Source organism: Botryllus schlosseri, chromosome 1 (genome assembly GCF_051294905.1).
Source record: "Botryllus schlosseri isolate E-star chromosome 1, Bs_hap1, whole genome shotgun sequence".
In the NCBI taxonomy this organism is placed as follows: Eukaryota; Metazoa; Chordata; class Ascidiacea; order Stolidobranchia; family Styelidae; genus Botryllus; species Botryllus schlosseri.
This window is the reverse complement of record NC_137236.1, coordinates 1,781,964-1,809,785: the sequence shown is the minus strand read 5'-3', so window position 1 is coordinate 1,809,785 and position 27,822 is coordinate 1,781,964. Positions and strand designations below refer to the sequence as shown.

The 27,822-nt window shown below is 39.5% G+C and overlaps 1 protein-coding gene and 2 long non-coding RNA genes across 4 annotated transcripts in view; 2 read left to right on the top strand and 1 right to left on the bottom strand.

The window, feature by feature from the left end:
- Positions 1–27,177, top strand: part of LOC145456144 (uncharacterized) — a 93,592-nt gene extending 66,415 nt beyond the window's left edge. Inside the window, exons 3-4 of the mRNA XM_080334559.1 lie at positions 24,457–25,902; positions 26,553–27,177. Coding sequence (XP_080190685.1) covers positions 24,457–25,902; positions 26,553–26,929 — 1,823 coding nt within the window. The 3' untranslated portion in view covers positions 26,930–27,177. The remainder of the gene's footprint in view (positions 1–24,456; positions 25,903–26,552) is intronic.
- LOC145437023 (uncharacterized) lies at positions 5,786–6,925 on the bottom strand. 2 transcript variants are annotated; one of them, XR_013914544.1, is made up of 3 exons: positions 6,731–6,925; positions 6,202–6,337; positions 5,786–5,936 (listed from the first exon to the last, which is right to left on the bottom strand). It is a non-coding gene; the product is annotated as an uncharacterized LOC145437023 (long non-coding RNA). The 2 variants fall into 2 exon arrangements; XR_013914546.1 differs by lacking the exon at positions 6,731–6,925 and adding an exon at positions 6,470–6,701.
- On the top strand, positions 15,783–16,949 carry LOC145437017 (uncharacterized). The gene is made up of 2 exons (XR_013914543.1): positions 15,783–16,062; positions 16,112–16,949. It is a non-coding gene; the product is annotated as an uncharacterized LOC145437017 (long non-coding RNA).
- Positions 27,178–27,822: the final 645 nt, after the last annotated feature.

Sequence of the window (27,822 nt, the reverse complement as noted above, 5' to 3'; positions counted from 1 at the left end):
AACAAGTATTGTTCATCTGGTAAGCAGTTAGTAGCATTTCTTTCAAAATACACCAAACGGTCAAGAGTGAGTTGTTGGTTTTATCCCTTCTTCCAGAATCTTCAATGAGACCTGTTATAACAGGTGTGATATCAAACGGACAGTAGCAAATTTCTCATTTTGTTGCAATTCAAATTCTTGGTTTTAAATTGCATGCTGTTGTCGTCATTACATTCTGTGTTGACCTTAATTTTGGGAAATTTACCAGTACACAGGCTGATAAGGTAGAGAATCGCTGTTCTATATTTTGTTTGTAGCAGTTTTGTGTGACTAACTCATGTACTCTATGAAGAGTAGGCCTACTTCATTAAACTGATTTCATTATGTTTTCAGGAGCTTCTCCTGTCCCATTTCAAACATCGACGCGGCGCACTTATCACGGATTCTCGAGAGATGCGAGATCTGAAGACTTTCAGCTAAGATGAAGTCAGAAGGTCGCTCGGATACGCATTCATAAACTTCACCAAGCATGAGAACGCTTTAAAAGCTTCGAAGAGTTTTAATAACAGTTCTGGGATCTTTGGAACGATCAATATGCCCAATCCCATAGTTGATATACATTGGAAAGCAGGTAAAGCTTCAAGTAAAGCGGACATTTTGTGACTTTGACATAAACTTTACTCGTTTTCTGTTTCATTATATGGTATCATTTTTCCTTTACAACACTTGATCATAATCATTCGGCCAATGATAAAACACTACCCACTTCCTAAAATATTATATACCAACAGACTCCTACAAACTGCTGGGTGTTCGAGATCGGTAACGTGAACTTCGACCATAAAAGATCTGCCACTAACAACTAGATCGCATGCCGCTATGCACTGTCGATTGTCGATAATCGGCAGCACCGATAATACAAATTACTGAATCGCAAACGAGATGAGTAATGTTGGATGCAGAATTGTCACTTCTAAAATAAGGTTTCTACGTATAATGGGAAAGCTTTCAACCCCAAACAACCCGGCTACGCCAGTCTCTGTAGTGACGAGGTCTCTGAGGTTTACATCACGATGTTTACATCAAGATTTACGCCAAATGATGACGCGTGTTTTCTAGATGTTGGCAACTATTTAATGAACTACTGAACTAAAACTACACACTTTTCAAAATGTCTAACTAGAACTAGTCAAAAAACCAGTTGTTACTTAACCGGCGACTATCTAGATCGGTAGCTTGTACAAATTGGCGGGCCAGCCAAGAATATCATAATCATTGAGGCATGAAAAAGTATGTGAGACAATCCACTCTTAATGATATTTAGAACTTGTAGGCCACCCGAATAGATTTTGAGATGCTGTCACTCATGATTGAAACATGATGTTTTGTGAGATTTGATGGCCACTGACAATATCCCCGTTGTGTTCATGAGTATGTTTATCATAACAGCATGGAAAATGTTGGAAGTGCAAATATGTACATTCCATGACCAGAAAGATTATAATGCCGGCTCTACTTCATATTAAATACCTGACTGACGCATGAACCAGACTACGGTTTACGGTCAAACGATCTGTAGTATCGATTGCATAAGTTGAGCAAAATCGGTCACTTGTGCCTTGTTCGAAAGACGTTATCTCTGTTGCAGTGAACAGCAGGTACAAATTAGCGGTAGGTATTCGTAGTGGAATCTATAAGGAAGTAACCAAAACATGTCCATTTTTACAGAAAAGTTTTCTAGTCTTCTCGATTATATACAAGGGTGGCGGACCTGCTCTCGTCTCGTTTCGTGGTGTAGTGGGTTAGACGCTGTCATTCTGAGTCCAACAATGTATGCCATTGGTGTCTTGTTTTTCAGTTTTGAAAAGTGCAGCAAAATTTTTGGAGAAAACTGCCAGTGCCAATCGGTTAATCAATTCTATAGTATGAACGAGCTTATAATATCAGTGCTCGTAAAAATCGTCTCTCAATACTCGACTCAAAGCATTTGAATTAGCACTTGATTCAGATTTCTTAAAGTATGTCAATTTTCTGTGATACTGCGGCTATTTTTCCGGTCAAATCAACCGATTCCTATCTTCTAGGAAAGCGCTCGAAATGAAAGACCAGGTGAAGTGACATTTCTCACAAAGCAGAAGAAAAAAAGAGGAATTTGACTCGTCGAATGATGCCGATCCCAAATTGAGTACCAACCGACAACATTTCAAGAGGAAGTCATTGGAAGATTCGGCCACTCACGAGAAAAAAACATACCACTGACAAACGACTACCATTTCAAGGCAGCTTCCGCCCGACGGCCAGCGGTGAAAAACTTCCTTAACTGAATCATAGGAAACGGAAAATTCCATCGGGAAACTAGATTGTGGAGCAAAAGTATCGAGATAAAAAGGACGATGAGAACATACAGGCTTCGCAGGAGATGCCAAAAAAATCAAACAAATTCCTTCCTGGCAGAGGCAGAATGTTTGACCATCTTGGTTACAAACACCCTCCGACTTGACTTAGTCCTTTTGTGAATCGACTCGACTAGTACTTGTGTCATTGCGCATGATTCAACCGAGTCATATGACTCAAAACTAGGATGGTTGAGACAAGCATATTCATTGTAACCTCGAACAATAGTAGAGATCCACATTATTGTTATTTTGTCTATCAGTACTTGTACAACAAAATAGCAGTGTTGGGATCAAGTCACTTACTTCGAGTCACGAGTCATCTCAAGTCATTGCACATTTTGACTCGAGTCAAGTCAAGTCAATCGATTTTCGAAGGTGACTCGAGTCAAGTCAAGTCACTCGATTTTTGGAGGGGACTCGAGTCAAGTCAAGTCAAGTCACAAGTCAAGTCACAGTTCAAGTCAAATTGAATTTTCGAAGCATGAGTGATGATTTAAAGTCATCACATTTTGCTAGCTGCGTGAAGGACAGATTAAGGCTATTTATCCTGAATGAAATAACGAATATAAAATTGAATACATGTAAAAATATGTTGTGTCACTCACACATGTGTGTGTCACGCACGCATAATAAAATAAGTGAGTAACTGTAGAGCTCCACGCTACAGTCTGTTATTATCATCCCAAATTGAGGATCGTATTCGAATCCTCGGGAAGTTGAAACAAATGGATGTCGTACGATACACTACCCATCCATCTACACATCCGTGAGATTATAGACGCATAAACTATATTCGTTCGATTTAAATCACACAATGGGATTGGTAAAGGTGAGCACTGGGCCGTCTAAGAAACAGAGATGCGTTGCTATTAGAATTATATTAATCTACTACTACCACAACGTAAGCTGTGATCATTTCTTTTGCGGTCAATTTATTTGTGATGTAACTAGGGAGGATCAGTGAAATGTACAATCAGTGAATGAATGGTTATTCTCACAAGTGACATCGGCGTATCGCAAACAATCCTAACATACACAACACACATATATTTAATCGAGCCAGTTTACTTGATGACCTGAAATTGACTCGTGAATTTTGCTCCGAGTCACGAGTCAATACACATTTCTGAAGTGCCGAGTCAAGTCAAGTCATTTTGGCACAGTGACTTGAGTCAAGTCAAGTCATACGAAAAAGTTGACTCGAGTCATCCCAACACTGCAAAATAGTGGTCAGAAATTGTTGAGAATGACAGAAATCAGCACATTATGAATGTGAGGCATTCAATACCACTCGAACAGAGTTGTAAAAAATTGGTTTGAACATGACTTGAACTCGAAACTGAACAGTGGACACAATTTCTTAGACTCGGGCGCGACCTTTTCCACCACGAATTAGACTTGACTCGATTATGATTTCAAAATGACTCGACTCCATTAATAACAGAAAAGTAAGATTGACTTGTGACTTGGAACCATGTGACTTAGTTACAGCCATTGAATTCGGGCTTTGTAGCGAATAATTGGAACGCCGTTTTGACTCGAGTCAAGTCGAGTCATTTTCAAATCACCACCGAGCCAAGTCCGTGTCATAGTCATGGTTCAAAGGTTTTAGTCCATAGTCACAGTGTTGAGACTCGAGTCCAAGTCATTGTGTTACCTGTTCATTTTCAAGGTCAATTATGTTCAGCTCACCTTATTGTAACTATGTTCAGTGGCTATTTATTGCCTAGCATTATGCGGTAGCGCAGGCTACTATTTTTCGAAGTTACAACGAAATGCCTCTCTAGGCCGTCCGAGTCCTGAGTTTTATTACTTGTTGAGTCATGTGTAGTGACTCGAGTACAAGTCCAGTCAATACACAAATTTATTCTCGAGTCGAGAAAAGTCTAGTCACTTACTCAAGTCATTACCACTCGACTGATCTGAAATTTCGATATTAGATGCAGTCGATATTCCTCAATTCGTTTCACTAGTATTTACCTTATGAGAATCATAGAAAGTCAGGCGATGCGTTGCATGCGTTGTATGTATACCGTGCAAAGTACATCACGAATGTGTATTTCTGATGAAGAATAACAAAGCAGATTTGGAAGAGATTACGATTTTGCTTTCAATTTGATTTTCAATAATACTTAATAAATCACATTTTATATTTATCTGAGAGTCATATGTCATCAAAAGAACCATAGATTGCCCAGGAACCCCTGATTTATGCCAATGTAAATATTTTCTATAGACTGCTAACGTGTTCCGTATTCACCTTAAGTCATTAAAGGTCAACTGCATCTTCATAGACAACTTTGCGGAATCATGTTCAGAATTATTTTTTATACCGAAATTGCCGACTTTACGTATTTCAAACTAATCGGAAATGGCCGTAATTTGGACTGAAAGTCTCAATATTGGGTTGTTTATCGAAAAAGCAGAATGTGCATTGTGACGTCAGGTACATGACATCTCTTCTAACCACCGCAGATGTTTGTGTACTCCCAATCGCAGGGCGATTATTTTAGTTGATGGCGGAGGTTTTGCTTGTAACGGATTCGTCAAGGGATATTGAAAATGAGTCTGAGTTCTCAGATGTCGAATGTAAGTATACCTTTTGCACTTACCTACGAAAATAATGTATAAATGCAGACGCGTTTCTGGTGTTGATTCGCTCCATCCAACATCAGTGGAACCCCTAGCAGCTTCGTATAACGATAGGTCTTTTGCGTGTGATTATACATCACTAACCGAAGGAGGTTAGTAATCAATAGTATGATCAGCCTATAGCTTGTTCAACGTAAGCCGCTTGTCTCTAGTGGTATTTGTGAGTTAGTGTGTATCACCTCTTTACAGTTAGGAATCTTGGTATTATCAATTACAGGTGTCAGTATGGACTATGGAGGTTGTCAGCTTATGATAAATATTAGGGAGAGTTTATGCAGCAAGAAGGTCCCCCCGAGTAAGTGACAGAAGAATGCATCACAGCATTTCAATCAGTGTGTCCTGATGTTGATGCATTGGACATGACTTACTGTGGATATCAACAGGAATATGGCCACAGAATTAGACTCCTCATTCGATGCATGAGTAAATGAGTCTAATTCAAATGAAACGTCGAGTGAGCTGCCAAATAATTTCCTAACACAACAATTATACTTTTCAGGAAGCTGCGAAACACTGCGTAGAGAAATTTTGTTCGCCGGCCTTGTGGATCCCACGTAAAAACAACGAAACGTAAAAACAACGAAACGAAGAATCCTTACTGCGCGCGTTGTTACCGCCATCTGATCAAAATTCTCATCCAATACTTTCAAGAGATTTCAATTTTGCAATGCTTCCTTGTGAATGAATAGTTTTATTGAAAATAATAAATGCAACATAACTAATCCATCCGGACCACTACTGACTAAGGGAGAGAAATATATCAGGTTTTGTGTTTGGCAATAGCTTTGTCCCAGCTAATTTTGAATACGTCAGTAGTCGCATGAGGATGAACAATCTCAATAGAATTGGGCAACTCCGCCGTTCCTGATCTTGTTTTGATGAGTGCTTCAACTTTTTCATTGAAGTAATCTAGAACAGGTAAAAGTATATTACAAAGTTTTGGTAACAGTCAGATTGAAGGCAGTATACCAAATGTTGTCAGATTGAAGGCAGTGTACCAAATGTATCTTAATGATTCATTAGAATGAAGGATTGCCAACTTCATCCTACAAAAATGCATTTGAAATCTGATAAGGGTTGTTTTGAACAGCCATAATATTACACAGTACCTAACATTCAAACTGCACTACACAGATTACGATATATCAATGGATCATCGATATTATCCTCTAACTTTTGCTGCCGACATGACATGCAGGCTTTCCGGCTCAAACAGCTTCATCAGTGAATGATTTTGAGTTTGAGAACGTGTATCTCTTCCGTGTACCACCTTTTGTTCTTCCTTGAAAACTTGTTTTCGAAGATAAAGCCTAAATCGATGTAGTGCTAGTAACGACTACCAGAGGTGTTCAGTCAGGGATATCTGACACTACCCATTCAGTAAATAAAATGACTTATACGACTAAACAAACAGAATTTCATTTTCAAAAATAAGAGTATACCTTTTCCATAAAAAGCTGGTTAGCCACGTAACCGTTCTGAAGTAGGCTGGTCAGTGGTCATAGACTCCATTTTCAGTAAGTAAAGCCCCTACTTTTTCAATCAGTGAAGTGGATTTATTTCAGACTACTACACTTATACTTCATAAGTTTTTGAAGGCATAATTGTTTCTACATGTACTCGAGTGAAAACAATATAAGTACAAGAAGAAACGGTTAGTTACACTCTTACAATACTGGCCGACACAATACATTTCCACTTACCGATTCCAGACACTTAGTAGGTTTATAGCATTCCTCTGACATCTTCTTTCCATAATTTTGTTGTTGCAAGAATATGAAGTGAGAACCGGCAGTACGTGTGAGAGTATCAACCATACGCTACATGACATCTACCTCGATGCCTGATCTTCTTTACAGCTTTCATGACCACGCTAAAAGACCCAAATCCAAAGCAAAAAGTGTATAATCAATCCCTATATCTGACCAAAATGTATACCTTTCTGTTTACCAGGACTTGTCGTGTCAGTTACATGACGTCATTTCATGGTTGAATGATTTCGTTTCCGTTTTATGGCTTTTCTATTTGTAAATTAAATTACGACCAAACTATTGAGTATTCGCAATTTTTATTATTTTATCCATGTTCCTATAGCCACATAATGTACGAAATAAGGGAAAGTCTTTTTGAAGATGCAGTTGACCTTTAACAAATCTCGTATATATAGTTTTGAATAAACTGATACGGTTTATACATTTATATTACCTATAAACAATATAGCCTTCTTGTTGTTCGTGGTATTCATGGTGTTTGTCGACTTTTCTGGTCATTTACACCAGGCCAATTTCCTTCATTTTTATTCAGTAGCTGCCGCCTTATATAGCACGGTCCACTTCTAGGCTTTTAAGGGGTTGATATGGCGAAGGAAAACCTAGATGAATTTCCAACACCACGGTCGGACTCGAATCCTCAATCCATTGCCATTGCAGCTGTGGATTATACAAGTAAACAACTCGCCACTGATATGGCCTTAAACTGTATCTTATGAATGTGTACGTGGATTATCATTTCCTCAGGTTGCACGGTCTATATGTAATTGTGAGCTATGAAATATCGTCATTGATGCAGTTCAAAAATGTTTATTCTTGGAATAAACAGTCACGCTATTAAGGCGCGTGGAATCGCAGATCTGTAGTGAAATGCAAAGTGATAGCATAGGCTACTTATCTAGTTCAGTTCGATAATCCATCGGGTTGCTTGCACAGCGGAAGCAATTGCAAGCATACTCACGTCATCGGCTTAGAATGCATACATGTGAGTTCATACACCGCACAGGAATCCGTTCGCAGCGATGTAACGCAATCCCGAGCTTCGTGCAGTAAGTTACAGCATATGTGACGAGTATGCAGTCTGGTACAGGCACTGTTAAGTTAGTATTGTTTATGCTCGATTGGATAACCTATACTGCTATTATGAACACAGCGTCACAAAGGCATAAAACAGTTTGCGAGCAGCTAAAGCGAAGTGTTGCTAATGTTTATTATGTAATATATTTACATATCGACAAGATAACATAGCATTATGGGGTTTTGCAGCAGTTGTTTTTTACAATGGAATCTTCCACTGGCTACTTTTTTCATTATTATTTGATATCACACTTCAATCAAAAGCCTGAGTAGAATTTATTATGATGAAGTAGCGTGTCCCAGCTAAGTTGCCACTCAAATATATATAGACTATAGAGCAGGGGTCACCAACCCGGTGCCCGCGGGCACCAGGTAGCCCGCGAGGACTAAATGAGTAGCCCGCGAGCCCATTCTAAAAATAGGTGGAATAACAGCAATTACCAATATTCGTCAGATTATTACCAATGAACTTTTAAATATATAGATCGATCGATTCAGCTATTCTTGTTTAAAACACACTAACATGTAACTTACATATATAAACACTTATCTTCTATTACAATTAGCAATAGGCCTATATAGATATGTGATATAGAATCACCATAAATTCATGGTACGGCGCAATGCCTATACAGGTGACATGACTGAATGCCCCACGGTCTTCTTGAAATGGTGGCGGTTCCGATATGATAGCTCGACGACCAGGACAATGCCACAGTAGTAAACAATATTACTATTCGGACTCAGATAGCCGTGAAGTACTAGCAGATTTTCAATATCTGTATACCCATTACGTATTGCATCTTTTGACACAGCTTGTTTCTGTTACAATCAACGCAGTTTAATATACCATGTTTCTAACTTTCCGGAATCGTTGCTGCTGTCCGGTATTGTCATTTCTGGATGCTGAACCGTAGGAGATTGAAATTGTAACACTGCAAAATGACCCCCACCTCACCGTGCAGCAACGTTTGGTGCATTATTGATACGGAAAAGTACAGTGGTCTATGCGCAGCAGCTACGAAGGTTGCAAGCGTCTATGGTTCAACTTATCGTTGTGAATCAGCCTTTTCGGACATAAACTTCATCAAAAACAAACACAAAACACGCCTAATTATTGCACATCTGGAACACTCACTCAGAATTGCAGTGTCAAGTTAAATACCAGAGCACAGCGCACTAGTTGATATCATACAATGCCAGGCTTCCCACTGACTGCTATAGAAACAGATAACATGCTGATGTCCAGTCCTGCCCAGTGCTATGAATATCAAAGCGGAAATTCAGTGTTGCACGGGTAAACGACGGGAGTAAATAGTAGCCCGCCGCTTCAATCATTACGTAAAAGTAGCCCTCGGTTGCAAAAAGGTTGGTGACCCCTGCTATAGAGCTATAAACCTGCTTACCATGTATGACATATAAACCTGTTAAAACTACAATATATGTATTTCACGACTCGTATAAAAATAAACTCCCAATGACATGGCAATGTCGACTCAATCCGTATAGAGCTTATTTCACCAATATCTGTCATCAACCAACTGAAATATTATGCTGATACTTGTCGTAACGATGAACTGTACACTACATTGATGATAATTTTCAGGCGGGCAGATAGCTCGTCCATAGTGATGAGTCACAGGCGAAACTCTTAAGAACTAATCATCACTGGTTTCGCCTCACGCGGCCGAAGTACTTGGAAAATGCATTGTTGTAAACAAATTAGAGATTGCGCAGCCACAACAAAACTATGTTACAGAGAACTCTGTAATTGTAAAAAATGATTTGATACTGTCCTTACAGGCATAATATGAATTCGATGCGTAACAGGAGCTCGATTCTAGTGTTTGATATTAAATCAAAGGTTGCAATAGCAGGATGTTCGAGTCTGATGTAATCCATCTTGAAACAATGTTACGTGAATGTGGCTGTATATACGTTTGGAGAAGCAAACGAAGTGCCAGTTGACACTATTGTCAAAAGTTGCTTGAAGCTACCCATGACCAGAAGGAACACAGGCAGCTTCATGTAGCCACACTTTTCAAAGCTATCATCTTGTTGATAAGCGTAACGGCGAGATGCCAGTGTAGAGATCGAAGTTGTACACATATATATTGAGTTCACTCAAACCGGAGGTAACTGTTTCCTTCAGAAAAAACACAAACAAGAAACCAGTGACGGTTAAATGTTATATCGAAATCAGTTCCGAAGAATACCCGGCCCCCAATACTGCGCAGATGCGAGTTTTGAATTATTCTTGGGCTCTTTCTGATGCGTAGATATCATCACCGAAGCATGTCCGAATATCAATAGTACGCAGATATCAGGTCTGATCACAAAAAGCCAGCAATGAAGTACTTCGACTTTTTTTTTTTTATCCAAGTAGGTTTCTTAACGGCATTTCTTACCAAACTAAAGTGTTTGTGATATTCAACTACTTACACTACTATGAAACATTTTCCTTGGCAAATATGGCCTGATTTATGTCTTTCGAAAAATACTCCATGAAGCATGTTATTTACATCAGTGAGAATTGGTAAACCGGTGTATCGCGGATCATATCTGGCTCTTCTTGTGACCAAGTCCAAATCGAGAATAATGTGTATTTAAAACTAACAAACCAACCAACCATTGGCTTGATAATATCTTACACGCATCTGACTTCATAAGCTGGTCAACCTCAATAACCAATTTTCAAAAATTAGGGTTGATAGCCTAGCATTTGTCCCGATTCTTAGAACAGGACGGCGATTAGATTCTGTGAGCAGTGATCTGTTATTAGATTTGCATCCTCTTCTTTTAGTTCAAATCCAGGTAACAATGCTGACAGCGGTATAACCATGCTAGCTTGAAATACGCTCCTGCCAAAATGTATAGATCTTATAAATATGAATACTTCTGCACATGCAGAGAGCGATTCCAATTAACACATGCGCGATTTTTCCGCATTCGCCCAGTAGTTAGCCCACCCCTGCATCAACATTTTTTAACTAGTTTGCCGTAATGGCTGGAATCCGGGAAAAAAGGTATTTTTAAACATTCCTAATACGCAGTTCAAAAATACCTTTTTTTCCCGGATTCCAGCCATTCACTGATTAAATTGTCAGGTTACCCTAAAAAACGCTGCACGCCAAATATGGTTCAATTCTGACAAGTATAGGACTCTGCAGATCCAATTAAAAATTTTAATTTATTAGTGAAAATTAAAAAATAAATTCTCAAATTTTTCTGCCATCCCCATGAAATTGTTGAGCTGTCTTCGAAGACGATGCAAAACAAATTTGACTCAATTCCGACCAGTAAAAGCGGAGTTATGTGAGTTTTTCGGTGATAATCCTCGGATTATCCTTGATCGGTGGATAATTCGAGAATTATCAACAAAAAACTCACCTAACTCCGCTTTTACTGGTCGGAATTGAGTCAAATTTGTTTTGCATCGTCTTTGAAGACAGCTCAACAATTTCAGGGAATTGGCAAAAAAATTGAGAATTCAAATTAAAAATTAAATTAAAAATTTCAATTGGATCTGCGGAGTCCTATACTTGTTAGAATTGAATCAAATTTGGTGTGCAGAGTTTTTTTATGGTAACCTGACAATTTAATAAGTGAAAGGCTGGAATCAGGAGAAAGAAATTATTTTTGAACAGCCCTAATGAGTATACATGCCCCTGGATTTCAGGCAAATGTATGAAAATAAACTAGAATCTGCGAAGTCACACTAAAACCCAGTCAGAGGTTGGATTCTTGTTTAAATTTGGCTGATTTAAATCAATGCGATTTAATTCAAGTTTCTAACCTTGATTTTTTTATTTTCTGTTCACTGCGCTGATTTCGTGGATTTTCTTTAGCCGCTGTTTTATTTTCTAGGGAGATGATGCGTGAATTGGGTTTATTATTGGATGTGCATTGCGAATTGTGCATAAACCAGACTTAGTTTATCGCATCCAGAGACCACCCCATGAGCATCAATGATACTCATGATCAATGCAACGCACGCAGCTTCGAGAGAAGATTGCTCATGATTAGGGCAATTTTTTTTTGACCTAAAAAACGGAAGATTTTGACCTAAAAAATTTAAATTTTGACTTTTTTTGACCTAAAAAAACTGAAATTTGACCAAATTTTGACCTCACGTATGCAAATTAGGTGTTTGCACATATAATGTTAAAATTGTACTACTTATCTTCATTTCTGGTTGGAACTGTCTGTCCTTACAAAGTAGATTTTTTTGAAAAAACGTTTTTGGCTCAAAAACTAAAAACTGACATATTTTTACATGAAAAACTAGTATTTTAACGAAATCTGGCCCTATGAAGAATTCCAGTGGTTACATTCCGTATTCTGGTGGAAATAATTAAAATTTGTTGTAGTACAACGAAAGATCCTTTCCTACGTTCTCGGGAAGAAAGTGTATGTCCTTACTACGTAGCTTGCCAAGAACGGAGAAAGAAAGTTCAACAGCAGCATTTGTTGGCTGACAACACTCAAGTTATGTGCACACTGCTGGTGACAAACCGTGTTGCTTCATTCTGGCAATGTCGTCTATATCACAATTTTTCAGCTTGCGCTTCTTGATATAAGAACCATGCGATGTCCAAGCAGTCTTGCTTCAGCTAGGATATTGCGGTACGTTGACCATAAAACCATGTCACTATTTGTTTCATTTGACCATTTATGATTCACAATGAGCAGACGATGGTCCGTTCACAACGGTAGACCTATAAAGTAGGCTACAAGCTGTAAAATATCAAATGATAAGTTCACCGACAGCGCAAAATCTACGATACAAACGAAATGCAGAGGTCAAAAAATGTTTGAATTTGTAAACAATTTTGACAAATTTTGACCTAACGCTACAATTTTGACCTAATTTTGCGTTGTTATGACATGTCAAAAAAAAATTGCCCTACTCATGATACATATGCTAGTGTTATATATGATTCCTATTTGACTCGATATTAAGGGTGGTCGATATCGTACACCTGACGAATGCGATTCTGAATCGAGTATTAGGCTTAAAATCAAGTATTCGAGTAACACACATTATTGACTAATGATATCACAACTGTATAAGCGACGTGAGAAATTCAAATATGTAGGCTACATTGTACTATTTATGCGACCCCAGATATAATGCCAGTTGTACACCCGGACTTCAACTCGGTCTTGTCTTTGTGATCGACTTGACTCGAGTTAAAATTGTGAAAGTGAGATTGACGTGTAAGTCGGAGCCTTGTGACCTGTTTAGAACCCTGACCCAGCCATACTCCACAGGTCTCGGAGCGGATTAATGGCTATTCTAGCGACAAATTATTGTCAGTGAGGTTGACCATTTTAAACAATGCGTATGGTAATTCCCAGTCGCGCTTTATTGAGTTGATGCGATATGCTGCGTTGCCTCGATTGGCATCTGGCCTGGTCGTCATTTTTCCATGTTCTTTTATTGTTAATATTATGAGTAAAAACCAAAATATCAAAATAATCATGATTTGTATTATTGCTTTGATTAGATGCGATTTTGATCAAACGCAACATGATGTTTACCAGAACCCTAGGTTTCTATAAAATACCGTTATTTCTCGTCAGTTTGACACTTTGAAATACTCTTCATCTCTGGTTGATATTATTTGGTCGGCAACGGGATTTCTACTGGTATTCCTGGATCCGAACATTTCCACAATTTCGTTAGAGTTCAGTGGCGAGTCGGTTTGCAGTACTGAAGGCAATGTAGCTGTGTAGTAGCTCCAGGATAGAAAACTAGTTTATAGAAGACGAGTCACAATGCAATGTAGTGGTATATTTGGAATCCTCAATCGTTTCTTTTTTATCTCTGATAACGAGCGAGTTCCATTTTTCATTGCTAATCTTCATCAGGCCAAAACGGACACTTGCTGAGAGCGTGGTGTAATCCTTTCTTTGCTGCTCTGCACAGAAGGCATACTTTGTTAATTTCGACTGCATGGCTTGACATTCAGGATTGCTATTTAGAGTCATAAGAGGAATGACAGGTTGCCAGTCATGGATCATACCCGTTCAAATTGAAACAGTTTCAGATCTAGAACTGCTCACTGAGAATAATAGGTTTTGAAGTTCAGTTCCAGTATTTTCTTAGTTTTGGCGTGGGTTGTACAGCGGGATTAATAAATTTTACTGGAATATTAATCCTGAACTAGAAGCTTAGTTGTTGACGGTTACTGATCGCTAGGTTGGTGTTGGACTCCATGTAAATGACATGAACATATAAAAAATTGTTTGCTTCTTGGATAGGTGATGTGATTTGTTCCTGAACGGTGATCAAATTTCACATGGATAATTGGACTGGTAAATTTGTGTCCGTTTGCAGTTGCTGACTTGATTCTCCGCATCTTATGCATATGAAGTTCTTGGAAAAGCGTAACTACTGTTATTGCATTTTAGGTAATTGTTTCATACAGGAGCTATTTAATATTTAGTGATAGTTGGCCTATCATGGCGAAAAGGCGTCGATGTGAAGATTCTGGTATCACTGATGTGCCTTCATCGTCGTTAGCCGTAGCTACCGGTTAGGATATCCCTAATTACTGCTATTCGTGTGATCGATATTATCAATATGAATTGGTTATATATTAGGGTTGCCATACGTCCGGAATTTCCCGGACATGTCCGGAATTTCACTGTTAAAACTGCGTCCGGGAGGAATTTCTAAAATATGCCTAAATGTCCGGAATTTTGAAGGCTTGAAGTGAGCTCACAATTTTTTCGTAAATCAGCATAAACAACATTATTTTTGGGAAAATTTATGCTACATGAAATTTTTCTTCCCGCTGCGCGCGATTTAGTATCATGTATTTTGGTTTTATTATGGCGACTAAACACCCTCGCAAAAACTGCGATCAAAAATAAATAAAAATAACATTCATTTACAAAAATAAGTCTAATTGTAATCGCAATTAAAAGATAACGTACATTCATAGAGTCGGCTTAGGCCATTTGGATGCTTTATTCAAATATAGACGTTCTAAATCTGGGGTAGTTTGCCTTTAATATGGGGTAATCAGCTTCGAAAATAGACCATGAGTAAGTTTGGAGAAATATGCCAACCTTTAATTATTAATCAGCTCATCAAATTTTGAACTGGACCACGGAACATTTTCGAATTGGAAATGAAATCGCGACCATAAAAGGTCGGAGACCACCGGATATGCGGCGTATATATAGCTCGGTGGTGCAGTGCGCATAATCTTATCGGTGTGACAAGTTTATGTATCAGTTCCACTGCGGTCGTTGCCCCGAATATTAAAATGACTTCTTTACCTCGGAATCAAAAGCACACAATTACAACACACGCGCGTCCACGTCGTCCAAATATCATATGATCGACCGAAAAGATCATCGCTCTATCAAATATGCCGGACCTGATGTGTGGAACAGTATCCCGCCGGCCATCCGACAGTCGACGAGCATGTCCACTAGGGTTGTCCATAATTTGGAAAATATCAAAAAAGATGCGTATCCATGTCTCATTATGTATATTATTGATAAAAAAAAACATCAACGAACCTGCTATAAGCTCATAGGAAAGTCGCTAACATTTGTCTAAATGCGTTTGAAAGTAGCTGCCGTAGAGTGGGCGTGTTAGCGACCATAGAACGGCGAGAAGACTAGTGATCACGAAATCATGTCTCTTGATTGGTTAATCAGCTATGCTTGAATGGTCACGACCACAGCGGCTTGCTGATTATGTGCTTATACTAGTTCAAGAAGTTCGCTGTCGGCAATGATTCTGTAAGCGCATTGTAGGTTGGTGATTTAATAATAAAATGAGACATCTGGTCATTGAATGTTTTAGGGTTAAAACTAGGTATCGATAGCTTTAGTGCAACAATAACCTACTGCAGGCATGACAGAGGTGAAACAGTGATTGTGAACTTATAGAAGTAAGTATAGATACCAGAAATAGCCTACATATCTGATATGCTTGAGATTACACCAAGTGGTCCTGTTTTTCTGGGTGGAGGTAAGGTATATTAGACATCGCCAAACTGGTGCAGCATACCGTGTGATATGGATTCTGGACACAATCCTGTATGCTCAGAAGATATGTGGGCCGACCAGGTAGCTTACATTGGATTTCTGAAGAAGAGTGTAACTACCACACCGCTTCAATACATCATTTTTATGTCCATGTCTGGTTTGATTCAAGAATATTAGTCGTGATGCAGCCGGTAATGATCTAAGATTCATTAAGGAGATGCTAAGCAATGCAAGCAAACTGTCTTTTTGCTGGTCCTACCAGCATAGTCTGTGCTTATCTTTAGACTTCTTTTCGCGGCATCATTGAGGACTTTGACAGCACTTGCAGGTATGATTCATTATGCTGCAATAATCTGACAAGTGCCAAGCATAAATGACAGATTCATCCAGCCCTTACAGCATTCAAGACTTCAATTATATACCACGACAACAGCCTAATAAGATCAGACAAAGTAGTGTCAATGTCCAGCTTTATATTTGTATTCAATGATGTTACATCCTCTCTGAAACTAGAAATTCGTTTGCCACTTGCATAAGCGCCTTTGCAATATTTTTCCGCTTGATTTTGTGCTTTCCATCAATGAAATCAAGGCATACAGGCTACAACGGTTACCTTCACAATAAGCCATCATGTCATGTATTTGAAAATATTGTGAAGCAGCTGTTCTTTGTTCATCATGTGTTTCGTTACTCAACATGTTCTGAATTAATCCTTAATCATGATTGGCGGTCCAACCTACAATGCGCTTACAGAATCACCGGCGTTAGCCGATTCCTTGACCAGCTGACCAACAAGCCGCCAATATCGTGATCATTGAAGAGTAGCAGATTAGCCAATCAAACGCCGTGATTTCGTGATTACTAGTCTGCTTGCCGTTCTATGGTCGCTGACACGCCTACTCTACGGCAGCTACTTTCAAACGCATTTAGACAAATGTTAACGACTTTCCCGTGAGCTTATTGCAGGTTCATTGACGTTTTTTGACTATAATCTATAGAATGAGACATGGATACGCATAAATTTTGAGATTTTCCAAATTATGGACAACCCTATTGTCCACATTCAAGTCGAAATACAGATTCCATAGACTGCTCCTTGTCGCTTCGACATCTTCCTGTCTTTTCATTGTATCGCATTTTTTGTGGTGTATTGAACTGATAAAATTGCTAATAAACCAATGATGATGATGATGATGGCATGAACATGACTTAGCGATGTACAATTACGCTCATTACATTTTCGAAGTCATCATCCTCCACCAGGTCTACCGCTAACTCGCTGATCATATAGGATATCGAAGAACCAATATTATTGATATAATTCATTCAAATAAATCAACGGCCAAATGCATTTAGTAGGGCCGGGCACAATGATTCGAGTACTCGAATCTGAATCGAGTATTAATTTTAATGATTCGAGTCGAGTAGTAAAATACGATTTTTTCGAGTACTGAAATTATACTCTCCTCGCCACTGAAAGCTAATTTATCAACGAGAATTATAGTTTCGATACTAATTTTCACTGTTGAAGCCTTGGAGCCTTGATTGGCCGTATCGTAGCATACCAAAGATATAGTACAAAGCTACGAACGTTACTAGGAATAACACATTTCCGAAGCCATGATTATCCCACAACATTGTCACCAAGTGCAATGAAATCGGCATGGTCGAAAAAATACCAAAGTATCTTTAATGTGATGGATAACAGGAATTATAGTCTTTGAGGTCGCATAAAAGGTACATATTTGAAATTCGACATATTACATTATGTTGTGACGTCATAATGGGTGATACTCGATTACTCGACTCGACTCGAAGCATTTCACGTGATTCAGAATCGAATCACTCAGGTACTCGATTTTGCCCAGCCCTAGCATTTAGTAAGCCCCCAGAAGTTGCATCGATTCACTGACGGTGGACCCAAGATCAGTGTTTATTTTGTCGGGAAGGGGGCTGAAAAAAAGTGTGGCTTCGGCCCTAGTTACAACTTACAACATACAACCACATACTCCTGAACTGGATCATGACCACTGACCACCTCTAGTTGATAGACAAAGCATGGCTTGTGTGACGTCATCTTGATCGACAATGTGCTCACTGCCCATACCTCATTTTGAAATCCGCTAGGGGGCGCTGAAGAGCGTCCGGAATTTGTCAAACCAAAATATGGCAACCCTATTATATATATATAAAGTGGTTACCAAAGTTTTTAGGCTTACTGTGACACATTTTCGGTTGCTTACAAATCGATTCGCGTGTATGCGTTGGCTATGCTTGTTTATGCAAATATATCTTGCACTGAAACTATTTTTAATCATTCAGTAACATGCCTGCATATTGTTGTGTTCCGAGCAGTGTATCTCGGTTACGCCTTTTTATTTCAGCCAAAATGAAAGAAACAGATATACAAATAAACCTGTTAAGGTGCAGATAACAATAAATGTTGATTGCACTTATCATGGAATAGGATTTGAAAGGGACATCACAAATTAAATCACAAAATCACAAAATAAAGGCAATCAGTACATCAATGAGATGTTCTTCTTCTGAAAACGGTGGTTTGATTTATGGCTTCCAATTGAGTTGATTACTAGCCTGTAGGCCTATATGTTTACAGAAATTCATGGAAAGTATTGTTGTGTATATTGAATTCTAGGCATTGTGCAAACATTTGTGGCACGATTTCGTTATTATGAGTTGATTTGAAGGGAATAAAAATAACTTTTGATCTAGACATAGTCGCCCAATAATGATTTAGAGACATTACCATATTCATTGGCAATGCCAGGATTGATTTCATGGACAATGCACTTGGGCGTCTGTTCTTTATTTATCAGTATGCTGTAAAAGTTTGACCGCTCTGCTGGTCTGCATGCCCATTGCCCAATCTTCAATATTATACAGTGTTTTTCTTCAAAATCCCAGAAGGACTTACAGCACACCTGGGATTCTGTGACGGCTCACTGTTTTGGAACCACTGTATATCTATAATATATTGATCTAGTTGCATAGGCTAACCTTATTCTGCTAATTGAGACATTGCAAAGCTCTCATGATCCTCACAGATGGAACAATACCCCCTATTTTGTTGTAGGCCTAATAAAATAAAATCAAAGGTACTGGTAAATGCATTTTAAGGTCTAAAACAGTGTTTCTCAAACTGGGGGCACACCTCCATTAGACGGCGTAGAAGCATATTAGGGGGACACGAAGCCATCCGAACAAAATTCGTTTCTTGCACTCGGAACAAGTCTAATTTGTGTTGAAACGTGTTTCAATAACGTCAATAATCTTGATTATATTACGATTTCAACTGTCATCATTGCGATGATCGAACCATCCATGCACTAACACTAGATTTTGAATGATGCACATTGCACCGATCCGGAGATGCCTCTGATAAGAGTAACTGGAGAATGCGTATTGCTGTTAGTTGAATAGCTGATGGTCGGTCTGTCAAGCATATGCACTGAGCGCATAGAAAGGTACAAAATTATGAAAACGTAATATATTTCCTTATAAGTTTATGTCATATATATTATGCTTTAGAATCAAAGTCACTAGAATAAAATTGAAGTGGCTCACGAGTAGCCCGTCCATGTATACTGAGTTACCATAGTTTTTTTCACTTATACTGTGCAAAATCTTACCTCCCGATTTTTGTAAGGGGGCGCACATTACGCATGAGTACAACAATTCTTGAAAAAAATCTCCCTCAAAATAAAACTTCAAATCACATCCTTCTTTGTGTTTGTTTTCAATCGCGATTCGCATAATTCGTATTACCAGTGTTACGCGCTGCCAATTATTGGCAACATACGTGTTGCCAATTAGCAAGATTCGTCCGCGCTGCACAGAGCCGCATGTGATATCCTGCTGAATTGGTTTGTCATTTGTAGGCTACATGAGCATAATTGGGTAGTGGATTGGATATCTGCACCCGCTCGCAATACTCAATAATTGTTCGCGTCAACAACCGACCTGAGCAATCGTATGTAGGCAGTGGCGGCTCGTCCTATAGGGAAACTGGGGCATTGCCCCACCTAAAATTCTGTTCAATAACAATTCTTTACCATTTAAGATGCCCAGCAATCGATATATACTGAAATCACAGCGAAAATCGCATTCTTCTTATTAGTTCGCTTGTAAATGCCCATATATAGCGAAGTCTCTGAGAAAATCGACTTCTCTTCTGTGTTTTTGCTTTGCGAATGTATAGCCGGGGCATGCCCTGGTAGCGCTCATAACAAGCTTTGACTGTCTATTCTCTCAAAGCCGCGCACAATAAAGAAACGGTGATTTACTCTCTCCTATTCATAAAATTGCCGAGCAACCGGGGCAACATAGCTCTGTTGCCCTTAAGGTGTGATGTAACAATCGTATCTATGTCTGAACTCGGTTTTACCGTCATATGCGTTTAGTCGACCTTTGCTGGTATAGGTCGATTTTGATGGTGTTTCACACCATGATAATTCTTGAAACTTGGTATGTCGTGTCGTGTGATGGTGGTAGTTAACACTGCCCCAAATTTCAGGGTTTCTACCTAAAGTTTAGGGTAGTAATTCCGTCTCCGAAGTTGAGTGTGTGCTGATCCGTCATGTATCGCAAACAGATTTTACTCAAAAGCCGGTATTGGTATCCATTGATTTTGACGATGTTCCATACCGAGATCGGTCATGACATTTGGCACGGTAAGTCTTAATGTTAGTATCGAACGCTGTACCAAGTTTCAAGTTTGTCACTGAACTATGTTGGTGGTAATTTCTTTTCCTAAGTCGAGTGAGAACTGACTCGTCATTTATCGCAAACAGATCTTACGCAAAGCCGGTATTGGTCTCTATTGATTTTAACGATGCTCCTTACCTAGATCCGTCATGAGCTTTTACACGGTATGTCTTGATTTTAGTATCGAACGCTGTGCCAAGTCTCAAGGTTGACACTCAATGATTATGGCAGTAATTTTGTTATCAAGGTCGAGTATGGTAGAGATGTGCGCTGATCTGACACTTTAGCCTACCTATAACGCATTGCGGATTTCACGCAAAAGCCGGTGTATCTGTGCTAACGTTAACTGTGTTCCATACTGAGATATGTGATGAGATGATGATATCATGAAACAGTTTACTAACATTCTCGGTTTGCATTCAAATATTTACTTTTACTTTATATTCTCCAATGTCAATTTCACCCCTGTCAAGCGCGATAGCTGGCGACTAATAGCTGATCCCTTGATAGGCCTATTCCTCAGTAAATTTTACGCAAAATTCGGTGTTGGTCTGTCCGTATTAATTTTGACAGTGCATCATACCAAAAAGTGTCATGAGGCTACTTCTCGATGATATCATCAACATTGGTTTATTAGCAATTTTATCAGTTCAATACACCACAAAAAATGCGATACAATGAAAGAAAGGAAGATGTCGAAGCGACTAGGTTGTCTATAGAATCTGACAATACGATGTCATGTAACAGTGTACTAAGATTACGACTTTCATCCACGTATTTATTCGGTAATATATTTTGCATAGGCGATTTCGCAGCAGACATATATACAGTAAGCCGTATGTGTCGTGTTACAGTCTCCAGTTTCAAGGCCAACATCTCCTATGCTGTACCGAGACCGAACTTCCGAGTTCTTCAGAATGATGTTTTTGATTCAATATGACAGGCCGAATCTACGAGATAAAAATTGCGTATGTGTCCGAACTCGTTAACCTTTCCATTTAGGCTTACAAATCTTTTGAGTTATAGTCATTTCCATTTCTGCAGATAATTAGTGAGGTCACGTGCGAACATGAACCGTGTTGAATCTTTGTTCCGTACGCCGTTTACGCAGTTACCACACTTGAAGGCACAGCTCACCGGCAGACCTCTCGTGGCACATACGTTAAAATCACTGTTGTCGGGAAATTCATGTTACCGTACCATCAAGTTACTTGTTTATGTTGGAAAACGTCATTGTGACGTCATCGTGATAAAAAGTCGCTTGCAGCCCTTGCCCCACCACCCGATATTGTCACGAGCCGCCACTGTATGTAGGCCTACAACAGGCCATGTGCGCAAGATATCATCGCTATTCGCTTGCATGAATAATCGCGTGTCAGGCCTCTCAGACTTTGGCTGCAATCTACAATCGTTTAAAGACAATGCCGTGAAACAGTGGTGTTCATGCTTTAATAGACACGCCCTCCTTTATAACAATAAAAATATCCTGCCCCTTTTATAGCCATATCACAACAAAAGGCCACAAGAATGCTGGCTATCCCAACGGACAGTTTGATGGCATGAGAGGTTACGACTGTTGATGAGAAAGTTATTGATTATGAAATTCGAAGGATTCAACATAGAATGCTAAGAAATATTTTCAGCATCGTCATATATATGCTAGCTAATTAGTACCACCTTATCAGTGGAGTGCCAGAAGAGGGTAAAGATAACGATTCTGGTGTCGCTTATGTCAAGCCTATATCAATGACCTCCGTAATAAGCGGTTAGTAGCCTAGTATTTGAGATCAGATCTGTTATAATACATGATAATATTATCCATCTGGAACAGTTGTGAAGTTATTCAAATACCGTACATTTTGCTTGTTACGCAAATAATAATCCGAAGGACATCGAAGAAAATAATAGAATCCATATCATTTTGTTATAAGGCTATATATTGAACCTGACAAGCAGTATACAATAAAAATGTGTTTCTTAGGATCCGCAACTTTGGCCGAAGAAGAAAATGTCAATCTGAAGTTCACGAAAAGCTCTGTGAACGTCGTGGCCGGAGATCAAATAAATGTAAAACAAATCGTCTACAGCATTACTGGCGCTGAAGGAGAAACACCTTCCAGGATTCAAAGTGAGTATGATGCTATTTAATCAATACGGTCTGTAAATTTGGGGGAAGGGTCTGCTTTACAATGATGTTCAAAATATGTGAAGAAGTTTTGCCAGGCCTGGAAGTCTTGAAGATTTCATTAGTGTTCTGGCTTCTGTGGTACCCCAAACCTCACGAAATTGGAAATTTGGGAAATTCATAGATATCCAACATTTTCATAAATGTTCCGCGTTGCGCGCAATTTATTGTTGCCAAATATCCTGAGCATTGGTTACCTCCCCAAGAACAAATGCGCATTATTTAGAGAAATTGACATTTCGGCCTCGGCCATTACCGTGTCACGACGCACCAAGACATGTGGTTTTAGACCATGTCACATGCGACTCCGAGAAGTGTGCCAGGAAAATCGCCAGAGAGAAATCCTTGGCTGAAAAAGACTGCCCCTATGCTGACCGAAAACTTCGATATATTGTCTAGTTGTCCATAGCCGCTAAATAAATGGCGCTGAAATTTGAATCCCACAAGACAGATGTCATCTCGCAGGGAAAAATTATTTGCCAGTATCTTTCGACATAGCAGACAGGAGGTCACTAAATAACATCATGCGATAAAATCATTATACCAACGGGTCCGCCCGAAGTTGTTTCATCATTATAAACGGCCCCTACATTTTCCAAGACAACTCACTCAGCTCTACCAATAAATCTGGTTAAATGAGCAGAGAGGAAATAAAAAATTGATAACAATATATATATGCAATTCCTGATCATATTGACCGATTTAGTCATGAATTATATAAAAATTTCGTCTCTCGCGAGTCTAGACGACTAAAGCTGACTTGCCAAACAGTACACAAAACTCGCTGATAAGTAGCAGCCCCAAAAGTAAAGCCAGATGGACTTCTTACCCGAAAAGTCGGGCATATCACCCTATGGGGCCACAATACCAATGATTTTTTCCGGGGAGGGGGGTGGGTCTGACAAAGTGCTGTTATGGTCCTGCGTTGCCGATCGTATAACGGTCCCGCCAATTCGCCTAATTCAACATTTCTATGATATCAGACTCGCCCACTACACCGTGTTGAATTATTAGTCGATCTCTGGTCTCGATCTCTGGTCTCTGGTCTAATAGTCGACCTCTGGCCGCGTCGCGGCATCCGGCATCCATTCTTGGATTTTGATTTCGGTATCGGACGAAATGGCAAATGCTCCAGTGCCATGAAAGGTTGAGCTACAAACCAATTGTTACGAAATCAATGAACGTCCTACTACCTTTCCGTGACCTTAGGTTAAGCCGCTGTCAAGGTTGCCACGTCACAATATAATAACTCAACCAACCATATTGGCGACAACAATGACAACTACTCTGCGGACAGCGGCTCAGTTTTCTAAGCAAAACAGGCGGCATAAGTCTTGTCGCGTTAAGGAAGACTGATCTACTACAGGGTAAATATTTGTAATGATTCATTGGAGATAATGGAGGGCGAGAAGATAGCAATAAAGTTCATAAGCATAGGCAGGATTAGATTTCTGAGGAATATCATAACTGATTTAGGCTTGATTGAGCAACACTCGATCTCTTGGTCGTTTAGAGTGGTTGTCATGCTTATGTAGCTGCAAAAATTTAAGCTTGATGACAGTGTCCTAGTGTAAGAAAATATTATTTGTAGTAATTTCTTACTGGCAAGATGACGTGGCAGTTTTGATATTTTTCCTAATTTAAGCTCTTTTTTCTGCAGGCGTTAATTACAAGAAATTGATAGAGGTTATAAACGGCAACACGCGTCAAGAAACGGCAAGTGGAATTTGTGAAGACTTCAAGAATGAATTCGTCCACGAACCTGACTTCAAGGTTTTCCCGCAGATGAAGAAAGTCGATGTTGATGACTACTACAAAGGCCGTTTTCGCGAGAAAAAATCTTCAACGGACGAAACTGTTCATGGATCTAGAAGAAAAGATTTTCAAAGTCAGTTGATAGAGGAAGTCGGGTTTTATCGTCAATCCGACAACGACGGTAAATCGATAACTATGGAAAAGATAATGGAATCGCTGTCAAAGTATGAGAAATTACCGTCACCGTCAAATTATGAAGTTGGCTACACTGCTATCGTCGCGTCTGCAGGATCGGGTAAAACCACCCTCATGCGTAGAATTGCTCAAAAAGCGCTCGGAATGTCATCTGTGAGTGACAACGGTGAACCGAAACGAAAAATGATACATTATATTGAATTGAAGAACATGGATGAAGAGAACGGTATCAAAACATCCAAGTTCCTGTTCGACGGTCTATTCAAAAATGAATCTGAAGAGGACCAAGCTTTTGAATGGCTGGTCGACAATCAAAGTGATGCAATTATCATTTTTGACGGGCTTGATCAAATGCAGTGGGATTTCGAGGAGAGCAGCCTCCGAAAGATTACACCGTATAAGAAAGCGAGCTCTGCGATCATCATGTACAATATCTTATCCCGCAAAATCCTTCGTCACGTCAGGATCATCGTCTCGTCACGTGAATTCAAAGTCTCCGAATTACCGGCGCAAGCACGCCCTAAAGAAATAATCACACTCAATGGTCTCACGCCACAAGATGCTTATAAACTGTTCACGTCTCTGCTCCGTGAGAACGGGAAGCATCTCTGGGAGAAAATCAAAATCATGTCACCGCGATTATTACAACTTGTATCGGTCCCGGTTTTCCTGATTTTGATAGCAGTGGTGATGGGAATTGATCCAGATAGACCTCCTCCGTCTACCGTGACAGAACTATACAGCAGGATCATGTTAGTCTTGCAGAGTGTGGAAAATATGCGAAACAGAAAGCAAATCCTCTCGATTATCCAGAAATTGAAAGCAATGGCGTTTGAAGGCATGAAACAGGGGCGAGTCGTATTCTACAAAGCAGATTTGGATCGGTTTAAAGTTTCCGCAGACGAAGTGCAGGATTTGATGACGAAAGTGCCTGGCAACAACATCCTAAGCCGTCACTTGATGGAAGGCGACTTCACATTCTTCTTCTGTCATCAAAGCATGCAAGAATTTCTGGCGGCTAGTTTTATCTCGGAAATGGAGCTCGAAATGTTCTCTCGCTTTGATGGCCAACATCTACATGAGAAACGATGGTCCGTGGTTCGAAGATTCGTTACAGGCATCGTTTACATGAAATCAAATAACGATCTTCACAGCTGTGAGTAATCATGGTTTTCCGCGGCTATTCTACCGCAGCATCGATTGATTATTATGGGTCACTTATGGTTTATCATGACTTTGATGGTATTGTCACAATCGATGGGGTGAAATAGTCGAAAAATCCTAAATTTATACACGGCTGGTAAATAAGTCTTCACATTCAGTCGGCTAAATAAAACTTATATATCTAAAATCTTCATAAGTTCGCAGATTATGGAACGTGTGCGCTACAAGGGCCTATCGATGATCAATATGTGACATTGTTTTGTAAATTTGTTTCGGGTATTTATGGTGTCTGTCGACCAAAGGAGTCATTTACACCCGGCCTATTTTTTGGCATTTTTGATTTCGCATCCGCCGACTTGTAGCAGGGCCCACTTCTAAGCTTTTTGAAAGATACAGCTTCAGGAGGGTGAGCCTAAATAAACATCCAACACTTAAGTATGAATTCTGGACCCGATCTTAGTCTAACATGCGATATTGATGCGCATGAAATGCTCTTGTTATTGTAAACTAAACATCGGACCTCAATGCCTCCATCTGAACCCTGCCTCATCACAGTCGCGTGAATTATTCAATTGTTATGCAAACCATTACGGAAGAAACATTACAAATACGGGTACAACGACATTGTGTATTGCTTGACAGTCTCGGATCAAACACAGAAGCAACAAGTTCTATCTCAATCGGTCCTTTCACAACTTCACGATAAGACTGATGACGAAGACAGATATGTTCGCATGGAACTATATACAGCAATCTACGAATCGGGCGACGATAATCTTATGAAAGATCTTTCCGTCATCAACGTATATGGGATCTCATTGAATCGTGATGAAGCTCATATCGTTGGATCGCTCGCAGCAAGGAATCAAAGCCTTCGTTCTTTGGATTTATTCAACTGCAATATCGACGACGAGCTTTTGAGCACCATTGCAAGGTGTCTGGAAAATCGAATACGACTAAGTCATACATTTTCAAATGATTCATTTCGTAGGAAAACTATATTATGTGTTATTCTGTAATTTATCTAATTTTGAAGCCTCCCCTCTTCCGATATGATATGGTGCAATATTCACATCTTTTCGTAGCAATCCATTCGGGGTCATAATTTCGCGTCGGTTAGGCCTATTGCGGGAACCATAGCAATTTTCAAATCGTATTCGATGGGAACGATATAGTAGCAACCTGCTCAGTGAACTATGAACATACATGATATATGAGTATATCAGGAGTATTTTCATTGATATCACGAACCCGACAGCGATGGCTTAAGGCAGGGGTCACCAACCTTTTTGCAACCAAGGGCTACTTTTGGGTACTGATTGAAGCGACGGGCTTCCATTTACTCCCACCGTTTACCCGTACCAAACGGAATTTCCGCTTTGATATTCATAGCACTGGGCAGGAATCGCATAGCGGTAAGACTTCTAAGTGTGTCTTTTAAATCAAAATATCTCATTTCAACTAGCTAGCCACTAACACTTTTTAAGAAATCACGAATTACTTCGCACCATGTTTATATAAATTATACAACAACTGTCAGCTCAAATTTTAAAATAAATCATGTCACACGTTAGACTGGACATCGTGTTATCTGTTTTTATACCAGTCAGTGGGAGGCCTGGCAGTGCATGCTATCAACTAGTATGCAGTACTCTTGTATGTAACGTGACACTGCAACTCTGAGTGAGTGTTCCAGATGTGCATTAATGAGGCGTGTTTTGAGTTTTTTTTATGACGGTCGTGTACGCAAAGGCGGATTCACAACGATAGGTTGAACCAAACACGCTTCCAACCATAGCTGCTGCGCATTCACCACTGTACTTTTCCGTGTCAACAAGGCACCAAAAGCTTGCTGCAGCCTTGTGGGCTTTGGGGTGTAGGTGACTTTGCAGTGGTACAATTTCAATCTCTA